This window comes from Martes martes, assembly GCF_963455335.1.
Source record: "Martes martes genome assembly, chromosome: 6".
Classification (NCBI taxonomy): domain Eukaryota; kingdom Metazoa; phylum Chordata; class Mammalia; order Carnivora; family Mustelidae; genus Martes; species Martes martes.
In genome coordinates this window covers 146,917,395-146,931,565 of record NC_137893.1, presented here as the reverse complement: position 1 = coordinate 146,931,565, position 14,171 = coordinate 146,917,395, and the positions used below count along the sequence as shown (strand labels likewise).

Sequence of the window (14,171 nt, the reverse complement as noted above, 5' to 3'; positions counted from 1 at the left end):
CATACAAAAGATGGTGGAATGCAAGTTGGTACAGCCAATTTGGAAAATCTCAAGGAATCTCCATAAGAAAGATTCCTTAAGAAACTAAAAACAGAGCTACCCTATGACCCTGCAATTACACTCTGGGGTATTTACCCCAAAGATACAGATGCAGGGAAAAGAAGGGTCATCTCTACCCCAATGTTCACAGGAGCATTGGTCACATTTGTCAAATGTGGAAAGAGCCAAGATGCCCTTCAACAGACGAATGGATAAGGAAGATGTGGTCCATGTATACAAGGGAGTTCTATGCCTCCATCAGAAAGGATGAACACCTGGGATCTATGGTGACACCATAAAGATGGATCATGTATGCCAGTAGAAAAAGTTTTTTATTCCTGTTTATCCCTGACGGTGACAAATTTCCTGCTCTCCATTAGGTTTCAACCACATCCTGACAGTTATACCCAAATGGTTACTTTAAAGTCCCTCAAATCAAAGATGACAGAGGAGGAAGGACCCATTTCAGCTGGTGCCTGAATTTAGCTGAATATCTACCAAACCATTCTGAACACCCATGTAATGAGCCTGAGATAGAAGAATATATATCTGGATCTCTAGAAAAGTGACTGCTTTTTGCAATGTAGGACATGCAGAGTTGTGAATCCTCAGGGAAATATCAGAAGATAAACAGAAGGGGGAGGGAGCCTCCAGAAGCTGACTCCTGGAAAGGATATAACACCAGAGTGCCAAAGCAGAACCTTGGAAATCTGCTCTAGGGAACGACATCCCTCTCTGAAAGGGGTTCTGGAGATGAAAAGGCAGAATTCTAGGTAGAGCATTATGGTCTCAGGATACGAGGAGTCACAGAATTCAAGGGGTGACTGAGAAGCCTCAGAACCAAAGGTGCTTCCCAGAGTAGCAGAATGCCTGAACAGTGGAGCCAGGACGCAGGTTCTGGTCAGCATCGCCAGGAAGGGTCTCAGCTCAGATCCCCGAAACCGCAAGTCGGGCCAGTTGAGAATCTCTTCTCTTGGGCAGCCTGAAATATCAGGAGCCTGCGCCGGACTGGACAAAAACTCACAGAGTGGTGGTGGCTGGGAAAGGGCTTTAGGGAAATGCCCAGCTAGAATCCAGGAGCTGCAGGTGTGCATGCGGGAGCCAACAGCCGCTCGCAGATTTAGAAGCATAAAAGGCAGGGACACTCCCGGGCCCCTGGTTCAACCTGAAAGAGTTACTGTGGGCATGCATAGTGGTGGGCTGTAGCTTTCTGTGGCACATATAGACTGTTTGTATTGGAGGGCTTAGTGAGAACAGACTGTGATTTCTCTGCTATCCACCAGAGGTTGGGTGCAACCATTTTTGCTCTGACCCTTGGAAGAGGCATGGAAAGCCACCAGAGAACAAAAGCCACACATAAGACCCGTTTCCACTGAGCCCATTCATCTCCCCCCCACCACTCCAACAGGGCCAGGGCAATTCCCCCCCACCAGGGTTGCCTGAGAAACATCAGAGCAGGCGGCTATCCCAGAAGACAGGCTGGAATAACAAAGGTATGACAACCCTATGGACCCCATAAGATCATAAAATTCTAATGCGAGCGAAAAATAGTATATTGAGCTCCAGTTGAGCTGCAGACATTGCCTCCTGGCTTTTTTTTTTTTTTTTCTTTCCAGATACAACTCTCTTTTTCTTTCTATTCTTTTTTTTTTTATGCTTTTTCTCTGTTTTTCTTTTACCTTTTTCTCATTTCAACTTGATGTTTATTATATAAACTTATATTTCATAGTAGCTCTTTAACTTGTACTTTTTCATACCTGTATTTCTTCATACATATATGCTTTATTGTAGTCCTTTTTTCCCCATCCAGTTTTACACACACACACAGACACACACACACACAGGTTTTACTTTCCTTGTAGATTTGGGAAGTCGTGTCCTCTAAAAAACAGACCAAAGTACACCCAGAGACAACTGAAATACCCTGCTTTGTCCACACTGAAAGATTATAGCCTACCTTCCCCTCACCTCTCCTTTAAAAACATTTTTTTTTATTTTATGAATTTTATTGTGTATTTCCTTTGGCTTTGTTTTTTGTTGGTGGTTTCCAACCACTCTGGATTTTCCTACGGTGCGTCTTGCTTAGGTCCTGGTTGATATTTTGGACTCTGATCATTCACCCAACCATACCTTGAGAGAATGACTAGGAAGTGGAACTCTCAACAAAGAAAAGAAACAGAGACAATGTCATCTGCCACAGAACTAATGGATATGGATATAAGCAAAATGTCAGAGATAGAATTTTGGAGAGCAAGCATGACATCAATAGCTAGACTTGAAAGAACCATTGGTGACAATATAGAATTTCTAAGGTTAGAAATGAGATCTAATCAGGCCAAACTTAAAAATGCTATGAATGAGTTGCAGTCTAAACTGGAAACTCTAACAGCCAGGGGAAATGAGGCAGAAAAACAAATTAGTGATCTAGAAGACAAGCTGATAGAAGAAAGTGGAAGGAAACAGAGACAGGCTTCTAGTAACACATGAGAAAAGGATTGCAGAGATTAGTGATGCCATGAAAAGTTCCAATGTCAGAAATATTGGGATTCCTAAGGGGGTGGAGAGAGAGAGAGAGAGAGAGAGAGGGTGCTAGAAGGTATATTTGAGCAAATCATAGCTGAGAACTTCCCTATTCTGGGGGAGGAAAAAAGCATTTGAGTCCAAGAGGCTGAGAGAACCCCTTCCAAAATCAATGAATATAGCTCAACACCTGAACGTATAATAGTGAAGCTTGAAAATTGTACAACCAAGGAAAAAATCCTGAGAAAACCTAGGGAAAGGAGGGTCCCTACAGGGAGTAACATCAAAAGAACATCAGATCTATCCACAGACACCTGGTGAGCCAGAAAGTGTTGGCAAGATATATTCGGGGTACTAAATGAAATGAATATGCAACCAAGAATGCTTTATCCAGCTAGGATGTCATTCAGAATGGATGAGAGCTAAAGCGCTTCCAGGACAAGCAGAAACTGAAAGAATATGTGACCACCAAGCCAGTCCTCAAACATTAAGGGGGATTCTATAAATGAAGAGAAACCCCAAGAGTCACACAGACCAGAAAGAAACAGAAAACCTATGGAAAGAGGGATTTTACAGGCAATACAATGGCACTAAAATTCATATCTTTCAGTAGTCATTCTAAATGTAAATGGGTTAAATGCTCCTAGCAAATGAAACAAGGAAGCAGATGGAGTAAAAAAACAGGAACCATCCATATGCTGTCTACAAGAGACTCATTTTGAACCTGAAGACACCTCCAGATTAGAAGTGAGGAGATGGAGAACCTTGCTAATGGACCTCAGAAGAAAGCTGGGGTAGCAATCCTCATTTCAGACAAATTAGACTTTAAACACAGACAGTAATAAGTGACATCGAGGGACCCTATATTATAACTTAAAGGGTCTGTCCAACAAGAAGATCTAACAAATGTAAATATCTAGGCCCCCAGTAAGGGAGCAGCCATTTATATAAAAAAATTAATAACCAAAATTAAGAAAGATATTGATAATGATATATTAATAGTAGGATATGTCAACACTCCACTCTCAGCATGGACAGATCGTCAAGCAGAAGATGAACAAAGAAACAAGACCTGTGAAAGACACATTGGACCAGGTGGACTTCTTAGATATATACAGAACATTCTCCCTTAAAACAACAGAATACATATTCTTCCCAGGTGGACATGGAACTTTCTCTGGGTCACAAATCAGGTCTCAACCAATACCAAAAGACAGAGGTTATTCCCTCATGTTAGTAAATCACAATGCTTTGAAACTGGAATTCAATCACGAGAAAAAATTTGGAAGGAACACAAACACTTGGAAGGTAAAGAACATCCTGCTAAAGAATGATTGGGCAAACAAGAAATTAAAGAAGAACTTAAAAAATTCATGCAAACCAATGGGAGTCAAAACATACCTGTCCAAAACCTACGGGTTACGGCATAGGCAGTCCTAAGGGGGAAATACATAGCCATCCAAGCCACTCTCAAAAAGGTAGAAAAATCCCACATGCACAAGTCCACCTTACACCTAAAGGACCTGGAGAAAGAACAGCAAATAAAGCCTAAACCAAGCAGGAGAAGAGAAAAAATAAAGATTAGAGCAGAAATCAATGAAATAGAAACCAGAAAAAGAGTAGAACAGCTCAACAAAACTAGAAGCTGGTTCTGTGAAAGAATTAATAAGATCAATAAACCTCTGGCCAGACTTATCCGAAAGAAAAGAAAAAGGACCCAAATTAATAAAGTCATGAATGAAAGGGGAGAGATCACGACCAATACCAAAGGAATAGAGACAATTATTAGAACTTATTACCAGCAGCTATATGACAAAAAACTTGACAATTTGGAAGAAATGGATGCATCCCTGCACTTATAAACTATCAAGACTGAAACAGGAAGAAATAGACAATCTGAACTGACCAATAACCAGCAAGGAAATTGGAACAGTTAAAAAACAAAACAAAACAAAACAAAACTTCCCAAAAACCAAAAGTCCAGGGCTCAATGGCTTCCCAGGGGAATTCTACCAAACACTTAGAGACAAAATAATATCTATTCTACTGAAGCTATTTCAAAAAATAAAAATGGAAGGAAAACTCTCAAACTCATTCCATGAGGCCAGCATTACCCTGATCCCAAAACCAGGCAAAGACCCCATGAAAAAGGAGAATTACAGACCAATATCCCTGATGAACATGGATGCCAAAATACTCAATAAGATCCTAGATAATAGGATCCAGCAGTACACTAAAAGGATTATCCATCACAACTAGGTGGGATTTATTCCTGGGAGGCAAGGGTGGTTTAACATTGTCAAATCAATCAATGTGATAGAGCACATTATCAAAGAGACAACCATATAATCCTCTCAATTGATGCAGAAAAAGCATTTGACAAAATACAGCATCCTTTCCTGATTCAAAGTATTTAAAATATAGGGACAGAGGGAACATACCTCAATTTCATAAAAGCCATCTATGAAAAGCACACAGCTTTTCACTCATTCATTCTCAACGGGGAAAAACTGAGAGCTTTTCCCTTAAGGTCAAGAACACAACAGGGATGCCCACTCTCACCACTTTTGTTCAACATAGTAGTAGAAGTCCTAACCTCAGCAACCAGACAACAAAAAGAAATAAAATGCACTTAGTTTGGCAAAGAAGATGTCAAACTCTCTTCCCAGATGACATGATTCTTTATGTGGAAAACCCAATAGTCTCACCCCCCAAATTACTAGAATTCATACAGCAATTCAATAATGTGGCAAGATACAAAGTCAAAGCACAGAAATTCGATGCATTTCTATACACTAACTATGAGACAGAAGAAAAAGAAATTAGGGAATCGATTCCATTTACAATAGCACCCAAAAACCATGAGATACCCAGAGGTATCTTTACTTACCCAAAGAGGTAAAGGATCTATACTCTAGAAACTATAGAACACTTATAAAAGAAATTGAGGGGGCACCTGGGTGGCTCAGTGGGTTAAAGCCTCTGCCTTCGGCTCAGGTCGTGATCCCAGGGTCCTGGGATCGAGCCCTGCATTGGGCTCCCTGCTCAGTGGGAAGCCTGCTTCCCCACCCCCTGCCTGCCTCTCTGCCTACTTGTGATCTCTCTCTGTCAAATAAATAAATAAAATCCTTAAAAAAAATTGTTGTTACTATAAAAAAAAAAGAAAAAAGAAAAGTGAAATTAAGGAAGACACAAGAGGTAGAAAAACATTCCATGCTCATGGATAGGATGAATAAACATTGTGAAAATGTCCATGCTTCCCAGAGCATTCTACACTTTCAATGCAATCCCTATCAAAATACCACTGGCTTTTTTCAAGAAGCTGCAACAAACAATCCTAAAATTTGTACGGAACCAGACAAGACCCCAAATTGAATCACCAGGGGAATGTTGAAAGAGAAAACCAAAGTGTCTGACTTCAAGCTCTATTACAAAGCTGTGATCATCAAGACAGCAAAAAACAGACACCTGGGTCAATGGAAAAGAATAGACAGCCCAGAAATGGACCCTCAACTCAACGGTCAACTAATTTTTGACAGATCAGGAAAGAATATCCAATGGAAAAAAAAAACAGTCTATTCAGTAAATGGTGCTGGGAAAATTAGACAACCACATGCAGAAGAATGAAACTGGAGCATTCTATTATACCATATACAAAGATAAACTCAAACTGGATGAAAGATCTTTTTTTAAAGATTTTATTTATTTATTTGACAGACAGAGATCACAGTAGGCAGAGAGGCAGGCAGAGAGAGAGAGAGAGAGAGGGAAGCAGGTTCCCCACTGGGCAGAGAGCCCGATGCGGGGCTCGATCCCAGGACGCTGAGATCATGACCTGAGCCGAAGGCAGAGGCTCAACCCACTGAGCCACCCAGGCGTCCCTGGATGAAAGATCTTAATGTGAAACAGGAACCCACCAAAATCCTAGAGGAGAACATAGGCAGTAAACTCTTCACCATGGGCCACAGAAGCTTCTTGCAAGACACATCTCTAAAGGCAAGGGAAACAAAAGCAAAAATGAATTATTGGGATTTCATCAAGATAAAAAGCTTCTACAGAGAAGGAAACAGTCAACCAAACTAAGAGGCAACCCATGGAAAGAGAGAAGGTATTTGCAAAAGACATTACAGACAAAAGGCAGATATCCAAGACCTATAAAGAACTTCTCAAACTCAACCCCCCAAAATAGATAATCATGTCAAAAAATGGGCAGAAGACACCAACAGACACTTCTCCAAAGAAGATACTCAAATGGCTAACAGACACATGAAAAAATGTTCAACATCACTCGGCATCCGAGAAATACAAAGCAAAACCACAATGAGATACCACCTTACACAGTTTGAATGACAAAAATTAACAAGACAAGAAACAACAAATGTTGCTGAGGATGTGAAGAAAAGGGAACTCTCCCACTGTTGGTGGGATGGAAGCTGGTATAGCCACTTTGGAAAACAGTGTGGAGATTGCTCAAGATGTTAAAAATAGAGCTACCCTAAGACCCAGCAATTGCACCTCTAGGTATTACCCCAAAGAAACAGATGTAGTGAAAAGAAGGGGCACGTGCACTCCACTGTTCATAGCGGCAATGGCCACAATAGCCAAACTGTAGAAGGAGCCAAGATGCCCTTCAACAGATGAATGGATAAAGGAGATGTGGTACATATATACAGTGGAATATTATCAGCCATCAGAAAGGATGAATCACTACCATTTGCAGCAACATGGATGTAACTGGAGGGAATTGTGCTAAGTGAGTAAGTCAAGCAGAGAAAGACAATTATCATATAGTTTCACCCATATGTGGAACATAAGGAATAGCTTGGAGGATCTTAGGGGAAAGGAGGGCAAACTGAAGGGGAAGAAATCAGAGAGGGAGATGAATCATAAGAGACTGTGGACTCCAGGAAATAATCTGAGAGTTTCAGAAGGGAGGAGGGTATGGGGATGGGGTTGCCAGGTGATGAGTACTAAGGAGGGCACATGTTATGATGAGCAGCGGGTGTTATATACAATTAACGAATCACTGGACACTACCACATCAAAAACCAGTGATGTGCTGTATAGTGGCTAACTGGACATAACAAAAAGAGTTCCATTCAGAATTCCTCCTAACGATAGCTCCCAAACACCCGTTTTCTTTATCCTGTCAATTCCTCGCACATTTCTTGTCTTTGTATAGAAGTTTAAACCCTGCCTGACATGATCACTTCTTTGAGTCTCAATTTCATTATTGGACCTCCATATGTAGGTACTTAAGCTTTGGTTTTTTCCTCCTGTTACTCCCTATCATCTCCATTTCATTCCAAAACAGTTGGAAGAACACTGTGGGGAGGGGGAAGGAAATGTCTCCCTCCCCAAAGCAAGCGTCCAGTCTCTAAGGGCACCTCAGGGAACCCATCCCCTGACCCCTCTGAGCAGCAGTCATTCATCGTCTCGTTTCTGCACTGACACAGAGCCCACCTTCCCAGCAAGCCACATTTCCATGCACAGTGGTTCCCAGAGTCTGCACGACCGGGTCTGAAATAAGCTACAATAGCACATCAGTGAAGGAAGCTCTCACTTATATTACAAAACAAGCATCTGAAGCCACCTGCAAAGGAAAGGGCTCACAGGGACTTATAACCTGTTCCTCCTGCCTCAGGGAGCCTGGACAGAGCAGAACTCTGGCAAAGAGTAACTGTGAAATGCACAGACCACACGATACAAGAGGGTCTTAGAGGGGCAGCGGTACTCTGATTACTGACCTAGTAGTGATTTCAGCATGACGCAGAGGGTCTGTTTAGAACCTACACTCTATAGACTGCAAATATGCTACCAACTGACAGTCTAAAGTCAGAACTGGGCTACAAAGGTAGGGACATAATATGAGAATCTCCCAAGCCTCTCTGTGCTGACTTGTACCATAAGAGGGATGGTGGGGGGGATGGGTTACATAGGTGATAGCAAACAAAGAGTAAATTTGTGATGGTGGAAGTGTTGAATCAGTATATCGTACATCTGAAACTAGTATAACACTGTATGTTACCTATACTGGGATTAAAATTTTTTAATAATTAAAAAGTTAAAAGATAATAAAGTAACTTTGGAACAGTTTTTAAGGGAAAAAAACCTGTGACTCAAAACAGAAAGAAAGCCTACAGAATGGGAGAAGATTTATAAATGACATATCTAATAAAGAGTTAGTACTCAAAATATGTAAAGATCTTATACATACAATATGCAAAAACCCCAGACAGTCCAATTTTAAAAATGGACAGAAGACATGAACAGACATTTCTCCAAAGAAGACATACAGATCTCAGTAGATACAGAAAAGATGCTCAAATCATGGCTCTTCAGAGAAATGCAAACCAAAACCACAATGAGATATCACCTCACACTTGTCAGAATGGCTAAAATCAAGCACGAGAAGAAAACACGAGTGAGGTCGTGGAGAAAAAGGAGCCCTCCTGCACTCTTGGTTGGAATGTAAACTGGTGCACACACTGAGGAAAACAGTATAGAGATTCCTCAGAAATTTAAATATAGAACAAACCTACCCTCAAGTAATGGCAGTACTGGGCATTTACCCAAAAAAGACCATACAAAGTGATACATGCACCACTATGTTTTTAGCAGCATTATTTACAATAACCAAACTATGGAAGCAATCCAAAAGTGCATCAATAGATGACTAGAAAAAGAAGATGTGATATATACACACAAGGGAATATTAATCATAAAGAAGAATGAAATCTTGCCATTTAGAATGTCCTGGATAGAACTAGAGGGTATTATGGTAAGTAAAATAAGTCAGTCAGAGGACGACAAATACCATATGATTTCATTTGTATGTGGATTTAAGAAGCAAAACAAACGAGCAAAGCTAAAAAAGAGAGAGACAACCAAGAAACAGAACAACTCTAGAGAACAACACACTGATTGATGATCACCAGAGGGAACATGAGTGGGGGGATGGGTGATGGGGATTAAGGAGGGCACTTGCGATGAGCACTGGGTGTTGTATTGAATTGTTGAAATAGTAGACTGTACACCTAAAATTAATAATATACTGTATGTTAACTATACTTTAATGGAAATAAAAACATAATAAAAAATGAAATAAGAAAATATGAAGTAGTTTCAAACCAACAAAAACAATCAAAACAAAAATAGGACTTGTGTTTCATGCAAGTTGGACATTTGGGGTCTCTGCAAACATGCATTACCTGAGCTGATGGTGTGCACCCGTGTTCCTCTGAAAGGTAAAGAGCTGGAAGAATCCATGAATTGCTCTAGAACATAATCATCATCCTCACTTCCAGGTGCTAAAGACAGATGGAATAAAATAATTTAGCCAAGCCCTGGGTACAAGTCCACAGCCATGCCACAGTTATTAGTGAACATTCAGAAGGAAACAGTCCAGGGCGCCTGGGTGGCTCAGTGGGTGAATCCTCTGCCTTCAGCTCAGGTCATGATCTCAGGGTCCTGGGATCCAGCCCCACATTGGGCTCTCTGCTCAGTGGGGAGCCTGCTTCCCCCTCTCTCTCTGCCTGCCTCTCTGCCTACTTGTGATTGATCTCTCTCTCTCTCTCTGTCAAATAAATAAAATCTTAAAAAAAAAAAAAAAGGAAACAGTCCAAATGATATTGGTGACAATTTACACAACCCTGGAGTCTGTTGTAGACAAAGCACGGAGAGTGTGGGAGTCATATTCTTAACATTAGAAAAATGTTATGGAACAATTCTCAGCTTGCGTTTGGACTTTCAAATAATTTCTCTTTTATTTTAGCATGGATCCCAGGGCAACTTTGTTCTCTATAATTTATTCCCATGTAAAATAAACATCCAAATGCCATTCAAACATTCACTTAAAGGAAATGAAAATGTTTTGCCCCAGGGTTCTGTGTGTCCTTGAGAGCAGAGAAGTAGTTGCTCACCCAACAATAGGCCGTGTGGTTTCATGAGACCTTGACGGGATTTGCACCAAGGAGAGTTCATTTGAAGGACTTTAAGGTGACCATTTGGATGTAACTGTCAGGATGTGGTTAAAACATAATGGAGAGTGGGAAATTTGTCACCATCGGGGATAAACAGTGTACAGAACTGTTTTCCTACTGATATCCATGAAGCATCACTATGGTGTCAAGATACATCCCAGGTGTTCATTTCAAGTAAGAATACTGTGATGCTTGTGGTGATACAGAGAGAACCTGACCGTGTGCATGATCTCCCCTGGGTGTCATTTCCAGCCTCCACATGCTGTCTCTGCAGCAAGATCAGCTGGCATGAGCATGACCAGCTCAGGGTTCAAGGCCCTGGGGAGGCCAGTTAGCTGTCAGGATAGGGAATAGTAGAGTTGTTATGCGTATGTGTCCATCCTAAGTCACAAACACATCTACCTGCACTGGGCTACATGTTGGGAAAACCTACCAAGTATCAGAAATACTTCTATGAAGATGACATTGTCAAAGCTCCAGCCTCCATAGGAAAATACACTATTTGTGACAATACATATATACAGAAACCCAGATTCATGCCCCAAAACACACTTATGTGCAAACTGAGCTAGAGTTAAGATCGAAAGGCTACAATGTCAGATTCAGTTGTTCTGGGATGTTTATATTTATTACTCCTAATTCAGAATTGTATGACAGTTCATAATGAGATGGCTATTTATAAAGTATAGACGTATGGAGATGTTTAATAATTAATACACATTGTATTTATTCTTTACATTTCCTCCTCGTGAATCTAAGCTCCATTTCATTTTCTCTAAGTAAGCTCCACAGACATGGCATTTCTTGTGAAATAGAGGGCACTTCCTATATTTTTATAGTATTGAAATATGTGGAGCTTTTGGTGGATGTGAGATATAAAACCATTGATCGGTTGATACCTGGATCGAAGAATTTACAAAATAATATGAAGAGAGGGTCTAAATGTCTTTTCCCCTTGGAAACTTTTGCTGCACTATTGTAGGGAAAAGAGATAGACTAGAAAGCAGGGCTTCTGTCATGTTCTGTTCAGATACGATACCGTGCTCAAGAGTCATTTGTAACTAACAGGGTGGCTCACGGACACAAACAACAACTCGTAGGCCTCACGTTGGTGCTCGTCTGGCTATGCCCGAACTCGCTTGTCAGCACCACCTGCTTATTACCATCGATGGTCCCACTGTCACTGGCAGGTGTGCATCACGCCCTCAGTGTCTGGGACAGGAAGGTTACCTAAAATCACTGTCGCACTGGTGTTGTCATACTAGGGCCCGATATCTGAGTGGATTTATCAGGACTGATGTTAATAGGCTTTTCTCTGAGCTAAAAGTTTGTTTTTCCCCGAGTTGCCCACCTACTTCTATGAAAAAGCTGTGATACACTCAGCCTGTGGACCTCGTAATAGAGCCATGGTCACGATGCAAGAAAAAGTGATATGCCTCCAACAATTTGCTAGAAAAATGCTAAAATATTTGTATTTCTTATCATGTTTTAGTCATTTGTGTTCTTATTTCCACATGACTATGATATGTGTGTGTCTTCTTGCAAAAAGGAATGGAATAGTGTTCCCAAATGAGGGGGGAATATGAAAAACCTCTGAAATTTTAAAATAACAATATGATGAATGTGCTCTAGGACACTAGGTCGTATCTGTGGAGGCTGCATGAATGCATGAGCTTAGATTTTGAACATGCACTTTCATAAAGGCATCAGGTAAAGCAATTCCCTTGAGAGATGTCAGAGAGAATTCTGAGTGATGCAAGAAGGACACAAACATCTTACATGCCCTGGCATTCAATGTGTTCCATCAAAGGGTTTTCCCCGCCCAGTCATCTGGAGTCCTGGCCCCTGCAAAACACCTTCTTCATTGCTCCCATCACATCCTTGTTCCGCAGTGTATATATGACGGGGTTGACCATGGGCGTGACGATAGTGTAGAAGAGAGAACTTAACTTGCCCTGATCCTGGGAGTAGTTGTTGCTGGGCTGGAGGTAAGCATAGATGGCCGTGCCATAGAACAGGGAGACCACTGTGATGTGGGACCCACACGTGCCAAACGCTTTCCTCTGCCCCGCAGATGACTTTATTCTTAAGACCGCCCTGACGATCCGACCATAGGAGACTGTGATTAATGCCAGAGGTACAATGAGAATGACCACACCGACAAAGAAGAGCACAGACTCATTCACAGTGGTGTCAACACAGGCAAGCTTGAGCAGTGCGGGGACCTCACAAAAGAAGTGGTCTATTTTATTTCTCCCACAAAGTGGTAAAGGGAATGTGAGCACTGTCTGCAGTGAGGAGTTGGCAAAACCAACGAACCACGATGCAGAAGCCATGAGGGCACAGAGGCGGGGGTGCATGATCACGGTGTACTGCAGGGGCTTGCAGATGGCTGCATAGCGGTCAAACGCCATGACTCCTAACAGAATGCATTCTGTTCCTCCCAACCCTAGAGCAACAAACAGCTGAACTACACAGCCACAAAAGGAAATAGACTTGTCTGCTGTCCTGAGATGAACCAGGAGCTGCGGGACAGTGCTGGTCGTGTAACACAGGTCCAGAAAGCTTAGGTTGGAGAGGAAAAAGTACATGGGAGTCTGAAGATGTGGGTCCAGTTGGGCCAAGGCAATGATGGTGGCGTTTCCCAGCAGAGTGAACAGGTAGAAGATCAGGAGGACCACAAAGAGGACTAGCTCCAGTTGAGGCCGGTCAGAGAACCCCAGCAGGATAAACCCCGTGGAAGAACTGCCATTCTTCTGTTCCATCCTCTGTTAGCACATGTTTCCTGTCAGGACGAAGCATTTAGCAATTTTTAAAGAAATCTTCAAAAAAATAAATAGTTGGGGGGTTGGGGTATGGATCTATCATGTTATAAGACAGGGTCATGGGATTTTTATCAGCAATTATTTGAAAAAATGATGTACTTATTTATATTGACGTAGTTTTTACCAATATAGTGGCCAACACTTTGCTCTTCCTTCTACACGTATCTATTTCTCACATTATTGAGTAGAGTTTTAAAATTCCTGAAAGAGGTAGGAATATTCCCTATCAACATTTTCAAGAGTTATCCAATTGTGTAATCTATGAACAAAGTGTATGCTTTACATCACTCTCTATGATACAACAATTACATAGGTAATAGCATGGAGATAAAGACAGGTACATTCTCAAAGCAAAGACTGGTCAAAGCGCTATAAAGGAATCCTTAAATTAGTACAAGGAAAGGCTTAAAGAAAGGGATATTTTGGTATTATATAAAATCTTTGATATCCGTCGACATTAAGCTAATTATCCCCTTTCTGGAAGCTCTCTTCAAAGGTTGGTGCCACTGGACCCAACACATGGCCAGCTCTAAGGCGAGACTGATGACCATTTTCATCCAACTGCTTAGTACTGAAGAAGCATAGTTCTACACCACCAAAGAGGCATCCAAAAATGAGTATTCTAGCTCTATCCTATTCAAATGGTTAGGCATACACTACATTTTTCATTCTTCTAAGACTTTTAAAATCAGAATTGGGTTTGATTTTAGACCCACTGATGTGTGAAAGGAATTGGTACAAAACTGGCATAAACGAAGTGTCCATAAAATCCAAATAGAGAATGTTGTATTTCACACTATTTTAT

At 41.3% G+C, this 14,171-nt stretch overlaps 1 protein-coding gene across 1 annotated transcript; it reads right to left on the bottom strand.

Annotated features, from left to right (window-relative positions):
* Positions 1 to 12,367: 12,367 nt before the first annotated feature.
* LOC308344438 (putative olfactory receptor 2B8) lies at positions 12,368 to 13,306 on the bottom strand (the record flags this gene model as incomplete). The annotated part of the gene is made up of 1 exon (XM_080805980.1): positions 12,368 to 13,306. One exon carries the CDS (start codon positions 13,304 to 13,306, stop codon positions 12,368 to 12,370), a length of 939 nt encoding a protein of 312 aa, XP_080662106.1.
* Between the last annotated feature and the right edge of the window lie 865 nt (positions 13,307 to 14,171).